Source organism: Meriones unguiculatus, chromosome 2 (genome assembly GCF_030254825.1).
Source record: "Meriones unguiculatus strain TT.TT164.6M chromosome 2, Bangor_MerUng_6.1, whole genome shotgun sequence".
NCBI lineage: Eukaryota > Metazoa > Chordata > Mammalia > Rodentia > Muridae > Meriones > Meriones unguiculatus.
In genome coordinates this window covers 73,158,361-73,173,513 of record NC_083350.1, presented here as the reverse complement: position 1 = coordinate 73,173,513, position 15,153 = coordinate 73,158,361, and the positions used below count along the sequence as shown (strand labels likewise).

Below are 15,153 nucleotides of genomic sequence, written 5' to 3'. Positions count from 1 at the left end.
CAGAACGGCAGGTAAATTCTCTTTGGATACTTTAAGATCAACTCGGCCTACACATGGAATGCAAGGGTTTCAATAATATAAACATGTTCAATTTTAATGACTACAAAACAAGGCCCTAAGACTGTGTAACAGTTTACCTAGGAGACATACGATTAATAATTAAATTGTATATGCCAGAGGCGCTGTTTGGGTTGGCAGAGCTGACTTCTGATGAATGCCTGGTGCACTGTGACCTAAAAAAGTTTGCATCTACAATATTAATCTGTATAGGCAGGGAAAGGATTTATTAAAGATGCTGGCATTTGACTTTGACTCCACTCTGATCATTAAAATTATTCTAATTGCCAGCCAACCTAAAATATTACAGTATTGTTCTTGTGAGTCATACATTTTAATCACATTTCTCATTACCTTAAAAAAACTCTCAGCTTTCCTTTCGTGCCCAACATGCTTTATATTGGAAGGTTTTATTTTTCCTAATTGTTATTTCTAAATGACTTCAAGATACAATAAAACACTTCACATCTGTCTGTACAGAAACCCAGGTTGTTCTTCATGCGGCTTTGTTTCCTTACTCAGCTTGACAGAAAGAAATAGGATTTTTTTAATCCAGGTTTGCAACTTATGTCCATATAACTTCATACGTTTTATGAGGATCTGGCTACAACATGAAAGAACGATTTTATTGTAAGATTTAACTGTGCAGACCTTTGACCCAGTCTTCTTTTATAGAGACTTACTAGGGACCAGGACAAGGACCAGGACCTGGACTCTTGACTCTGCATCTTAAAATACATATTCATGGCAAGAGTGTAACAATAGCCTTAATACTCTTAAATTCCAAAGAGTAAACAAGATAAATAGAGAGATCAGCAGGTGGAGCGAGTGCGTGGAGGCCAGTGTTAACAGTATAGCCATCTACATATTTAGGGCATGATTAGTAGGGACTATGAAGGGCCCCAAGTTTCTATTTTATTATAGAACACAAAGGTATAGGCTGAATGTAATGAAGGTAAATAATCAATGCCTGTGATTTTGCTCTGCAAACAAAGAATTTCCTTTCAAGGTCAAAATGTCTGTAGCTCTTTACGTATAGCCACATTCTTTCCATTGATGGGCTTGGCTACCATGTGACAGATACATGCGAAAGAGTCACTGAGGAGTTTTAAAGTAGCCTTGTCCATCTTAGGGCAACAGCAGAAACATGTGTGATCATATGAAGGCTCCACAAGCTTTCAATAATAAATTCTGATGTGTGTGTGTATATATATGTGTGAGATTATTTCTGACAATTGTACCACTGTAATATCTGATAAAAAATTCCTAAAACGATACATCTCTTTCAGCATTTAAAACCCAATCTCATAAGAAAAAAACATCTCCTCTAATCTGTTTAGTATTTTAAAGAAGTCTGGGAGTATTTTGGTTTTACACACACAGACATTTTCATGAAGATGTAATAAAATTCTCCAGATCGAGGTCACATGTGGGGGCACCAGGACTACAATTTTAGTTGAACATGAGTGACTGAAAAGCAGTCTGGCTTTGGTATCCTCTTAACATACAGAGGAAGCAGAGTGAACCCAACATGGGCGTCATCTTCCAAGTGGAAAAGTGTAAATTTAGGCGAGAACTTAAAATGCCATTTGCTCATCCTGACAGTTAACCTTCCAGCCCGGCTCAGTCTCTAAAGCAGACTGCAATCAATAATGCTAATCAGCAGAAATCAAACATCTTCCCCCAAATTGAGCTGGAGTCATTGCTGTAAAAGGCCAAGTAGTGGGAAGTATGCTTGGAGGAAGGACTCGGTGGGGCCAGAGCTCCTGTGTGTGTGCGCATGCGCATGCTAGCGAACCCGCCCCCATACATGCACGCACACACGCACATGGGCTTTGCTTTAAGGGCCTCCTTACCTGTGAAACACACCGGGCACTTGAAGGTGCCTCCCATCCCTTCGAAGCTGTGCTCTATCAGGTGGCACTGGAGTTTGGCAGGGGAGTCGAAGGTCTGGCTGCAGAGTTTGCACTCATGGTTCAGTCCTTCATCTGTTGAGGAGAGCGCATGGACAGAAAAGGTGAAACCCGTCCTATCCGGGAGAGACCAAGGGCACCTCTCCTTGCTAGCTCCTGCTATCCCTAAATACGAATACGGAGCCGTGCAGAGCCACACCGTCCTGTGCGTGCCTGCTCTCTAAACGCGTGGTAGGCGTTACAGCTTCCGGTCATCTCACATTATTGGGACGTTTATAGTCATTTAAGACATTCCTAAAATTTGAAAGCCAATAGTCAACAATCAGATTTTACTCTGAGGCTTTTAGTGTATTGATAGAAAGGTTTCTGCTTTAATGGTCATGATTTTATGGGCTCTATGTTTCCAAAGGCCTAAAAGAAAAACCTGATAGAAAAGGAAATGGCTTCTTCCTTAGAGCTTCTCCTCTGCTTTGCCTGGAAGACTACAGAGGCTTCTGCTCCTGACCACAGGGGTTCCACAGTGTTCTGAAATGGACTTGACTGTAGCTACCTGTAATGGTGGTTCTGAAACTGTTCCTATGGCGCTTATTCTCTGCTTCGAAATCCTAGCTCATCATATCCAACCCCCTGTCACTGTTCCTTTAACTTTGCTTGACAGTTTTAATTCCACCCCCCCCCCCCGGGCCTCTCTCTACCTGCCTCATCTCTGCTTTTCTGAGATCCAGGCTCACTTTTGTCAAGTTCCAGATCATTAGATATCACGAGATGGTAGAAGAACGATTTGGGTTGGCTGACAATTGCCATATTAACAGCTCACAGTCTAGCCAGGCGGCAATCCCTTCACTAAGGCTAACAAGTTGGCGAATGACAATGCTCACTATGCTGTGTTCAATACCTCTGCAAATATGAATCCACTCAACCTCACAACGGCTCATGAGGAAGGCCGTTTTTATACCCACTTGACAGGTGAGAAAGCCACGACCCTGACAACTTAGAAATTCTCTGTGAGTCCAAGGGGCTAGTAATTGAAGGAGGCAGAACTTAGGCGAGGGCAGTTTGGCCTCAGGGTTCATGAACTTAGACAAAAGCTATGCCACACACCTGCTATCCCCAGGATGTTAGGAGAAGCAAGGGGCAGAGGCCACACTGTGACCTGCTCCTTATTAGGTCTACCTTCCATTTGCAAAAGTTAAAGATGCTGCTCAGAGGCATCTCCGTCAGACACACTAGGCCCAGGAGCTTAAGATATATTTACACCCAGGGAAAAGCAAGTCTAAATTCCAAAGGTGTCCCCCCATGCAAAGATAAATTCCTGCATAGGTGCCTCACTGCTTGGGATCTGGAAACACAAAGGTTCAATTACAAAGGGAACTATTATCAGCTAACTAGGAGCGAAATCACTCTATTTGTATTTCTAATCTTTCTTCTCACACAAGTGTGAGTCTTCAGAAGCAGAGGACAGGAATTTGTAGAAGGAGAAAGCAAAGCACTAATTAAGCCCCCAGTACAGTCTGCATTTCACAGGAGATAAAAACCCACTCTGTGCTTGGGTGGCACCGCACACTCCTTGATTATAATTATTTAAGGAGAAGTTTAATTGTGCCTACTGACATGACAAGGGGTTACACAAAAAGCTTTAGGGATTATGTAAGATCAATTGTTCCTTTTTTTTTTTTTTAAATCTGTTCTTTTCTTTTAAATCCTAAAGTCACCAAAAATTTCCCAGGTTTCAGTCATTAAGATATAAGAAACACTATTTATTGCATAGAACTGAGTCAAATATGATCAGAAGTACCTGCCAAATTTTAAAATTTCCTAAATATATATAAAAAATATAGCTTTATTTTGAAAAGTAAGAAAATACTGAATAGATTTTCTGTCATAATGCCATTTAAAAATTATATCTGCCTTTTCACATTGTGCCCAGTGTTCACACAAGAAAAATAACAACTAATCCACTTTTCTTCCTCCCCCTTCTTTTTGTCCATGAGAACCGAGGTGTAGCCATGGGTCTGAGCAGGGACACAATTTTCCTGAGTTCCTGGGCTATCAGAGATGTTAAAGTCACATGACCAGTCTTGCTGAGGTCTTTCCTTGGGAACAGGGGCAGATTGGATATGTACATAAAGGAAATTATGCAAGTTACCTAAGATGCTTTTTTAATGTGACATTCGCTTTTTTGACTACACACACTTTGGACGTAAAAATAAAAGAAAAATGAATAAGATGTTTGCTTGAATGCAAGAAAAATGGCCTCACCCATTTTCTTTTCCTTTTTTTTTTCAGCCCAGAGTAAAGCAGACCCCCAAAAGCTAAATAATTTAAATTTAGTCAAATGAATCAAGAACAGTGACTGTCAGCCATGGAGCTACTTATGAATTATTAGCACAGACTTATTTTTTCACAGATTATACCCTTTGTTTGCAGAGTGACTAAGTGACACCAATCATAGCAAACATTCTTGAGATCTATTTTCAGTTTTAAAGCACATTACAATATTGAAAAAATATTGCAAATTCAATTTCCTTTTATTTGTAGGTTAAACAGTTACTTTTTTTTTCTTTCAATAAATGGAACTCCAAGTTATTTGAGCAGGAGAGAAATCCATCAGTTGCTAGTCAGACATTGTAGCCCAAACCAATGCTCTAGCAGACAGTGAGAATCCTCATTTACTTCTCTGTTGTCCCTTCCCCACATCTCCCTATCCTCACTCTCGAACACTACCACATGGCTGGCTGCAGGACAGGAGGGTGGGGACTGCATTCTATACTTTTCTCATCTGTCACTGTGACAAAAAGCCTGCAGCCCCGGCTTCAGTGAGGAAAGGTTTATTTTGGTTCGTGGTTTAAAGGGAGCATACCGGATCATGGAGAGGACATGGCAGCTGGGGTCTGTAGACTCTGTTACTCTGGCTTGCTCCATTTGGTGGGAATCAGTAAGTAGAGGCTCTAGCTGGAGGTCAATCAGGTGGTGACTCCAAGGCCATCTCCTCAGTGACCCATTTTTAATGGCTAGGCTCTGCCTCCTAAAACCCCCACAGTCTCCCCAAATTGGGGCCACCAGCTGAGAAGCAATAACTCAAAACACAGGAGCCGAGGGGGCTTCATCTGGAAGCCAGGCAGTCATGTTTAACGCTGGCTGAGCATGTCCTTACTGTTCCAACAGAGGAGGGACAGAGATAAGAGAATGCTAATAAAACTCCTTGGGAAGAGGAACTGCAAAAGTAGCTTCGTTCAGAGACCCTGTGGACTCTGCCCTCAGGAGTTCTGCATTCACCTGTGTGGTCGGCAGCAGCATCTTACTGTTAAAGAACTGACAAACCTACAGTGAAATGGGGGGCCATTTCCTTGCAAAAAGGTGTTCCTTCCAGCAGCTGATGCTCATGAGGAGATACTATCAACACCTCCAATTTCAATTTCAAGTGGGATCTGCCTTGAAGCCAGAACTTGCACCTTGCTTCCTCCTTCTTAAAGGTGCCAAAGAGCTTAAAAAATTCAATCAAAAATCACCGTTTCTCCTCTCTGGAAAGGTAGCAGCTGACAGTAATTGGATAATACAGTCTGACTCATTTATTAAAAAGAGATTCAGAGTCAATTGACTTAATAACCATTACAATATTTCATTAAGGCTATAATAGGCTAGCACAGCCCTGTTTTTTTTTTTTTTCTTTTTTTTTTTTTTTAATGAAGAGTTATAGGTGGGCTCTTTGGATGAAACTTCTAGATGTTTCCATGCCATGTTTTCTGGTTATCTCTATTCTCCAGACTTTCTAAAATAAGCATAGTTTATCTCTGTACATTACTCTGAAGGAGGAAGGGAGAGGAAAGGAGGGAGGGATGAAGGGAGTGGAAAAGGAGAGTTGTTTCTGTGCCCTGCTAATAAAGATTGATTACAGCTTTGGAAGCCTCATAGCTAAAAGGCTGGTAGGAAATGAGCATTATGATGGAGTATAGAAAAACCCAAATGTTGAATATTACAACTGGAAGTATTCTAGTCAAGTAAACATGGAAACAGAAGTCAGTGCTAGGAAAGGGAGAGGGAAACCTCAGAGTGCACACTGGCCAGCCAAGGAAGAGTGCTCATTCTAAGCCTGGCTCACTGCACAGGGCACACAGCATCCCCAAGTCTTGCGCTGTGCCAGGTGTGCAGGTGCCCAGTGACATGGGTAAAAGGTCAGAGTGGCCTTCTCCTTCCTGAGCACATACTAGAGCTGACAGATTGCTTTCCTGGCTATTGCAAGGTAGGACCAAGAGTGCCGAGCATAATTGAGAAATAATGTCACATATATAGAAACGAGAGCTAAAACAATTATTTTCATTTGCTAATCTTTATGTAAGTGTGAACATATGTAAACAAGAATCAAGCCTACATAAGAGTCTGATGCTCATGTAAATATTTACTCCCATATTAAGCAATTCAAGGAACGAGTCTGCATATGTAATTGGTGTGCCACCTCATTGCCTGAGTGAGAAACATGATGAATTGTGACGAACTTTCTTCTCCAAGAAAAGGCTCATTCTGCCCTAACCAGAGCCAGTGCAAAGGCATATGTTTCTCTCTCTCCAGTCACTATCGTGCACCCACAGAGTTCTTAGTCAGCTGCAGTGCAGCAAAGAACTAACAGTCAACATTTGAATGCTCCAGCCCAAGTCAGTGTATGAGTTCCGACACGGCACTGTCAGTCTAACACAAGACACTGCCATGTCGGAACAAGCTTTCCACAATGGCGACCCCCTCCCCTGCCTACAGACCATGTATGTGTCCATGTTCATACTCCCTTCCTCTAATAAGAAACAACAGTCTAGAGCAGCTCCAAGCAAATGTTCAGTGGCTGAGTTACACGCTGCTGTTATCTTAGAAATCACTGGGGGCCCCATGTCTCATCAACGCTGAGGACCAATTTCTAACGGTTTATAAGTAGAACCCTTTCTATTTACCCTCGGGCCTGGCTGGAAGGGTTTTCTGAGGTCCTTCCACTACAGAAATCTACAGGCCAGAGTCCTCCCCGACCACACACTATCATGTGACAGGGACCATGTTAAAAAAAGCTCTGACCTGACAGGGATTGAACTCTTCCCTCAGAACCCAAACAGAGAAACCAGATGCCCTGCAGTTGTAATCTGCCCCTCCAGTTTGAATGTGTGCACCTTCTATGCCTACACACACATACATATATTTTTAAAGCCGAGAAAACTATGCCCTGACCAATTCCCAACACCCAGGCTCGCCCCCGCCGCCCTCTGCTTTGCTTCTTCCCTGAGTTAATTTCCAAGCACACATTTATAAGCCAGGGGTCTGAGGGCTAACAAAGCAAAGGCACACATGACAAACCCGGCCCTCGGCTACACCGCTCACCCTGGCAACCACCGCTAGAAAAATAGGCAGCCTGCACTGCAATTTGCTACGCACGCAGCCATCCCATTCTTTCTCGGGTCCACGGTACTCTGGCCACAATAATTTGTTGCGTTACACACTACACATATTTCACAACTGCAACATAAACACACCAAGGTGCTAATTTGGCAGTGGAGAATACGACTCAGGCTTCAAAGACTGCCAGTAGATTAGTCATTAAGCCCCTGAAGTAAGGCAGAATTGGAGAGGATGGAATAGTGTATGAGCCTTTTTTTTTTCTCTCGCTCCTTTCTTCACACCAGTTAGGGAGTTCTGGAAGTCACTATTATTCTATGGAACAAGTTAACATGAAAATTAATACTGCCTGAAGACTGACCAGTACTTTCTGAAAGCTTTCTCATTGACGGTATGGCGGTATTTGCTTCTGTCGGGGTTCAGAAGCCACGGAGAGAGGGCCATGAGATACACATATTAAAGGTAAGACTTCTTACGGTACAAAACGGAAAGGCCCTGGGACTGTGACCCAGATGGGTGATCCTCTGTGCACAAAGTGCCCAAACCACAGGCATCTCAAGGAGAGCCAACTGCTATGGATGCATCCCTTATGCCCAAGCCACAACAGCACCCTCAGGAGACCTGCAAGGTGCGAGTCTCCATGTAACTCAGGTCCTGGCGACATTTTTTTGCCAGTAGTCTAGAAGCTCTACCACTTTTCCACTTCCTAAGCAGAGCCACTGGTACTGACACTGTTGTTTCCTGTCTTGAACTTCTCATTATCCACAGGGCCGGAGCAGGAAATGATTCCAGTAGGGTAGGCTGCACGGTTCCCCAGCAGAATTAAAGAGCCCAGGGGCTGCCTAGAGCCCTATAAACATCAGCAGCTTGGAAACTAGCAGGGGGTCCAGGTGGGTAGGGGTGGGAAAGGCAGCCAGGGGGACCTCAGATGCTCTGAGATGCAGTATCGTCCGATGCCTTGGCTACTGTTACTGGTTGTGTGAATGACTACCTATTAAAATATCCTTATGTGGGAGGAAAACACTGGAACGTAGTTTCAACTATAAACAATAAAACAACTGAAAAGGTGTCTGACCTCTAACCGTGAGGACGCGGCAGTGACGTTTTGGCACAAGTTGGGGAGCCAAGAACAAACAGACTATGATAATGTGGCAATCTGATGGATGCCCTGGCCATCCCCAGTGACCTCTTGGTGGTCCTCACAGCTAATGTTTTGGCAAAACCATACGGTGTCACCAAATCGATTTAAAGGGAAGCAACTTCGCACTTAAATGCTTTGATTAAACAACAGAAGTTATTGGGAAAAGCCCCCACAGAACTTTGTAGTGAGCCCCCAGCCTGAGAGAAAACACTGTTAAAGCAAGTGCAGGAAGAAAGCAGCATACACTTGTTAGTGGAAATGGGGCCTAGAGATGGCCCATGGCAAAGAGATTGCTGCCCAAGCACAAGGACCTGAGTTCATTTCCTGGAACCTGGGACAAAGCCAGGCCTGTGGCCTGGAGGGAGGGCTCAGAGGCTGAGCGCCCATACGGCTCTTGTGCCTAAGTTCAGTTTTTAGCACCAGCGTGCGGAGGATCACAACTACCTGTAACCTGGCCCTTCGGACCTCTGTGGATACCTGAACTCTTGTGAACACCCTCATTTCCGTGCGTGCGGGAGCTTGGAAGGCGCCTGCTAGGTCTGCCCAGGAACTTCCTGCTCACAGAAATAGGGCTTCTTGTTAACAAAGCTTTGGCTGAGTCTACCCCACTGTGCCAGGTGGAAAGGCATCCAGTTTCCTCAAGGAGGATACTGGAAAGAAACCCTTCTCTTGAAAAATGTTTCTCCTCTCCTTACGTTGCGTATCTACCCCTCCCCCCACACTTCAGGACACAAGGCCAAGTTCAAAACCACGGCTTACGTTTTACATAGTGACTTCCGGTGCCCTATGTGACCAGAAACAGGATCTTCATCACTCAAGGATGCACTTCCATTTCCTGCTCCGCCTAGGAGAGAACTGAGTGGCCCAGGGCGTCTCCCAACTAAGGCAGTGTGGGAGCTGTGGGGTGTTTCACCAGTCCAAACAGTACTGCAGGCTGCAGGAGTACCCTGGTAAGCTTTGACTCACTAAGCCATGCCACGACCCTAGGTCAGCACACAGACCATACACTAACGGGGCTCCTTCTGCCATAGGTCACAGAGAAGCCTCTGGACCATACTCCATGACATGGAAGCAGGTGTTCTTTCTTCTTCGGTGTGTGTTTGTATGGGCATGTGTTTCTCTTTCATTTTTTTATTAATTAATTCAATTTACATATCGGCCATAGGCCTCCCTCCTGTCCTCCTAGTCCCACCTCCTTCTTCCATCTCCCCTCCCTGTTCCTCCTAATAGAGGAGCCCCATCCTCAGAGCATGTGTGTTTGTGTTTCTGTGTGCACAAGTGCAGGTGTGTCTCTGTGTACCGTGTGTGTGTGTGTGTGTGTGTGTGTGTGTGTGTGTGTGTATAGAGGTTACCCTTGGGTTACTCAGGAACTCCATGCAGAAGTTCACTGAGTAAAGCTGGCTGGCCAGCTAGCCCCAGGGACCTGTCTTGCCTCTATAGCACTGAGATCATAAGGGCGTGCCACCTCGTCTGTTTAATAACAAGGGTTCTAGGATTTGAACTCAGGTCCACACGCTTACAGGACAATCAGTGTACTATATACCAGGGTCTAAAAGCTTTCCTAACAGTTGCTATTCTTGCATGACAAGGTTTCATTCTTTTAGTTAAAAGTCATATGGTTTATCATGCCCCTGGTCCACAGATTCTTTCCTTTGACATCAAATACCTAACTGTCAGTGTCTTTGCATCTGGGTCTTCTGGCGCAGGTAGCAGCCAGGTAAATTTACCTTCCAAGCACTGAATGAAACCAAAATAATGCAAAGCAAAGCAAAACAAAACAAAACAGAAAAAGAAAAGAAAACGCAATCCTAATTGGCAAAATTGGAAGAGCTCATGCATTATAAACTAAATTCAGCCTGCTGGACTGTTAAATCTGTTGGGAAAACAACTTTGAGAACCAAGAGGTACAGCCATGATCACTAACCCACATGGTGGTCGGCCAGCCATGGCAACTGTGGACCAGACACAGCGTTCAGCGGGGAGGTTTCTGCAGTGCCGTAGCACTGAGTTTACGGCAAGGGTCAAGGCCTTTTCTTTTTCTCTTTTTTAAAATCTTCTTCTTGGCATAAAGCCACTAGCTATGTGGAAAAGTCTCCAAACACCAAAAAGCTGTTTATCTTTGCTAGAAAGCACAGCCTGCTACTGCTGATGAAAAAAGAAAGAAAGAAAGAAAAGACAGAAAAGGAAATACATATCAGATAAACAAAAGAGATGGATGGAGTGAGGTTTAACTCTTTCAGCAAATACTGTCCCGAATAGCCCCAGGTTTAGGGAAGAAGAACAGTTGGGAATTTTTAAAAGTTTTTTTTTTTTTTACATTTTTGAGTATGAGTACATGTGCATTTGTTGGTAGGTGTGTGTACATAAGTACAGTTGCCAGCTGGAGAAGGGAGAAGTTATAGGTGAATGATCAGCCATATCATGTAGGAGCTAGGGATCAAATTCTAGCCCTCTCGGAACAGCAGTAAGTGCTGGCAACCACTAAGCCATCTCTCCAGCCCCAAAGAACAAATTACTTTTATTTTATGTGTATGCCTGTTTATCCTGCATGTATATATATGTATGTACGCTACATGCGTGCATTGTGCCTAGAGGTCAGAAGAGGGTGTCAGATCCCCTGGAACTGGAGTTACAGATAGATGTGAGCCACCATGTTGGTACTGAAAACTGAACCTGGGTCCTTTGCACGAGCAGCCAGAGAGCACTCTTCACTGCTGAGCCATCTCTCCAGCCTCTACTTGGGCATTTTTGAAGCTAATTATCCTTGTAAGAAACTCTTTCATAAGAAACTGTATGATTGATTACTTAGTGCAGAGATGACATCTTTGGCTTGCTATGATGCTTAGAATCTAAATTTATCCCAAACCACAGTGTGCCTGTGATGGCATGCGTGGGTGGCAGGGGTGGGATTCTCTCTCTGACTCCCAAGGGTTTTTGCCTTTTCCTACTTGCAGGCAATGTTAGAAAACCATTAAGCAGCAAAACGTGAAAAATCACAATCTCGTATGATATTTGCAAATGAGCTGCATTTTTATCGTTCTTCTGGTGTGACCTCAGGAACTTGGCCTTGAAGAACAGAAGAAGGTAATGGCGCCATAAACACAGTAAGATTTCTAAAAACAGTTTATTGGAAATGTGAAACTTGCATTCTCCTAATCAGGGGATGCCACCCCTCAGAGAAATTTTCCTGCACATTATTAAAGTGATATACTGTGGTACTAGTTAGAGCTCCATAACCTTTAAATTGCCTGATTGTAATTAAGGCCACTAGTTTTATTTAGGAAGGTTCAAGGAGGCTCAATTTAAGTTAGCTTAACTAGTGTGAATTTAATGTCACGCTGCCAGAAGGCAGAGGGGCACACTGGTCTGACCGCTCCACGGCACAGGCAGCTGTGGGCTTGTGCACCCTAAATTATGTCTAGATTTCAAGATGCTGCAGCTGTCAGGAAGTAGCAGAATGTGGGTAAACCCACAGACTCCGGCTAGCATGTGCACTTCATTCATTCATTCATTCATTCATTCATTCATTCATTCACCATCCTGAATTCTAAGTACATCTGATCACTGATTGTGTGAGTAGAAGGGAGGGTTTTAAGGGTCTCATAACCACTTTCTCAGAAAGGTGGGGGTCAGGGTAATGTCCAAACAGCATCAACAGTTTAAATTGAGGTGTGTATGTAACAAAGCTGTGAAAGCAGGAGCATCATGACCGGGAACCTCTTGAGAGAAAATGTACAGGGAGGAACCTGGGGAGAAAAGAAAGGTGCTTACTCAGACAGGTCACAGTGGAGCACTGAGGACACGTCCACTCTACTAGAAAGGCAGTAACCAAGGATCAAATCAACAGAACTAAACAAAACTAATGAAACGAACAAAACCAACAACAGAAACAGAGCAAAGAAAGGTGCCTCAGGCACAGACAAGAAATGCAGCAGACGGAGAGGCCTGGTCCACCTTCCAAATCTTACTGGACGTGAGCACACAGCATTCATCCCTGGGCAGAATGCTGGCAATTTTCTGTAGCTCCAACAGCAATAATGATGAATGGATTTCTTTACAGCCACGTGGCTGAAGCAGCCGGCTACGCTACCACTATATGATTAATAACAATAAGCAATTAAAGAGAACAGCAGGTTACAACAAGGAGATGTCAAAATACATTAGCAAAGGGAGATACTGCAGCCACACACTTAAAAGGAAACCCGGTGTGCAGTGTGAGAACCCACGGCAGTAGCTTCTTGTAGGCCACATCTTAGGTGAGGCTGCTCCACTTGGGAAAAGTGGAGGATGACACAGAATGACGACTCTAGGGTGATTAGCACCTACCCAAAACCAAGATATGTTTCCAATGCTCAGCGAAATCAGAAATGCAGGTGGCAATCAGGACTGTCAAGGACAGAGCGCAGTTGCCTGGAAACTCTTTGTTTGGTTCAAGTACTTTCAGAAACCCTAGGACATTTTTTTTTTTTTAAATGTAAAATGTTGGTGAATCAGTAAATTAGGGAAGTGTTAGAGAAAGAGGACCAACTCATGTACTTAGCTAAATCCCAGGTCCAGTACGAGAGATGGTGACGTGGGATGGCAAAGACAAAAATGGGTTCAAGGGGCTTCAAGGATAGCCCTGCCTAGCCAAGACAGCAAGCTGCAGGTTCAGTGAGAGATCCTTCCTCAAAAAATACAGTGGAGAATGGCGGAGGATGCATCCTAAGGTCAGCATCGGACTTCTGTATGCATGGGGCTATGCACTTGCATGCAATGAGCACATGTCTGTAAAACACACACACTCCCACGCACACACTCCCACCCAAATCTCTCCTCAAGTAAAGAAGTTTGAGCGGCTAATCAAGCCAGTTACTGTTTTCCAATTCTCTTATTGCTGCGGACGAAGCTGTTGGTGTTTCTATGCCACGTGGCTCCTCTGCTCCCAGGCCAATCAAGGGCCTAATTCATTCACTCAGTCTCAAGCCGTCTATCCTAAACCAAGTCTCCAAGCTCTTTCTTCCCACCAGAAAGGCAAAGTCTTAGTGAGTATGTGAAATGTGAAACCTGCTGAAGAACTGAACATTTAGTGATGGAGAGTTAGAGTGCCCCCCCCATCTCCAGACTCGCCAGTTTGGTCTGATCTATGAATCTGAAGGAAGGAAACATTTCTGACTATAAAACTTGTGAGTTGGCAGCCCAATCCTGACGCTTCTAAATGCTGGTAAGCCAGCGATATCATTAAACCATCACTTGAACCCAGTGGAGCCTGAGCTTCAGGGCCCCTTCAGAGAGTTAGAAGTTTTCAGAAACAAAGACTGACTGCATTTGTCTATACCAACCTAATGGTACCTGAACCATTCTAAATTGAGTACTTGGGCAAATACCAAGAATGTGTATATTTTCTAAAACGTGCGCCTTACCTATCTATGGAGAACTGGTTGGCACAGCATCCTTCTAGCCTACTTTTCTCTTTAGGGCACCGTGGTGGATACAGCAGCATATCTAGATAGGCTATGCTGAAGGTAAGGTATTACTGGCATACCAATGACTCACACTAATTTGTGTATTTCTGATGTCTCCCATCAGTCAAGATCAATGTAAAGGATAGAGCTGGTGTGTGTGTGTGTGTGTGTGTGTGTGTGTGGTGTTGACAGAAAGAGAGAAGGGAAGGAGGAACAAGGAAAGGAAGAAAAGCAATGATTTCTGTTTCCTTTCTACTTCTTCTGAGGTACAAGGAAGAAATAAATGCCTTTAGGTGATTTCTTAGGTCAAAAACTAGAGCTACAGATGATGGAGGAAATAAGGCTCACCGGAAAGCACAGGCTAGTTACAAGTATGATCTGTTAAATGAAGAATGAGACATAATAATTATGTGTAGCTCTTTCTCAGATATAATTTCTTATATTACTTTCTGTAAAGCTATTAAATATTTCTCAGATTATAATGCCAAATTATAAAGATGCTTTGGGCACAATAAATTTTTAATCCTCTATCTTTATGACAATTTTTCTAAGACCGGAAGCAGCTCATTCAAGATGTGTCTTAAAATTTTAAATACTGTATACTGTGTCAATATACAGGAAGCAGATAATGAATCTCCTCACATGAGAAGAAACTCTATTGAGGTAATGTCACTAAACTGTCTATTGATGGCCTTACGCATTTTATATATTTATAGGCTCCACTGTGCCTCCGAGATGCAAGATGCAACCAGCATAGAATTCCAATGCTCTCTTAAGCAATCTAAAGTAGAATGCATGTGTCTACAACTGTAAAGTTTGTGTTCTTTCTGAAGGAATGCCATATTTGGCTGACTTAACAGTTTCTTTCTTGGAAAAGCACAGCACGAAAGTCTAGGTCAGTCAGAGATCAGCATGGGAGTTCTTACATTTGACAATCCAGAAGAAAGCTAATACATCAGACAATCTGGTGACATATGGCTGTGGTATATTCCAGGTAAGGTCTGAACTGTACCAACAAGCACATTTCTCCGGTCTTCTGCCCTGAATATTGGGGAAAAGGTAGTCCACACATTCAAATCAGAGTCACATTAAATACAGATTAAGTGCATTATACAAATGTTTAAAAAAAAAACTAAATTGAGTAACTGTTTTCAGTCTATCTTAAACTAATCACCATAACTTAGCACACCTATGTACTTATATTGAGAAAAAAAATAATGACAATACA

General features: G+C 43.4%; 1 protein-coding gene across 3 annotated transcripts in view; it reads right to left on the bottom strand.

Moving 5' to 3' along the window:
• Window positions 1–15,153, bottom strand: part of Znf521 (zinc finger protein 521) — a 281,029-nt gene that overhangs the window by 28,200 nt on the left and 237,676 nt on the right. For all 3 annotated transcript variants that reach the window (XM_060377652.1, XM_021645481.2, XM_021645482.2), the window contains one exon: window positions 1,914–2,045. In XM_060377652.1, the coding sequence (XP_060233635.1) occupies window positions 1,914–2,045 (132 nt within the window). The remainder of the gene's footprint in view (window positions 1–1,913; window positions 2,046–15,153) is intronic.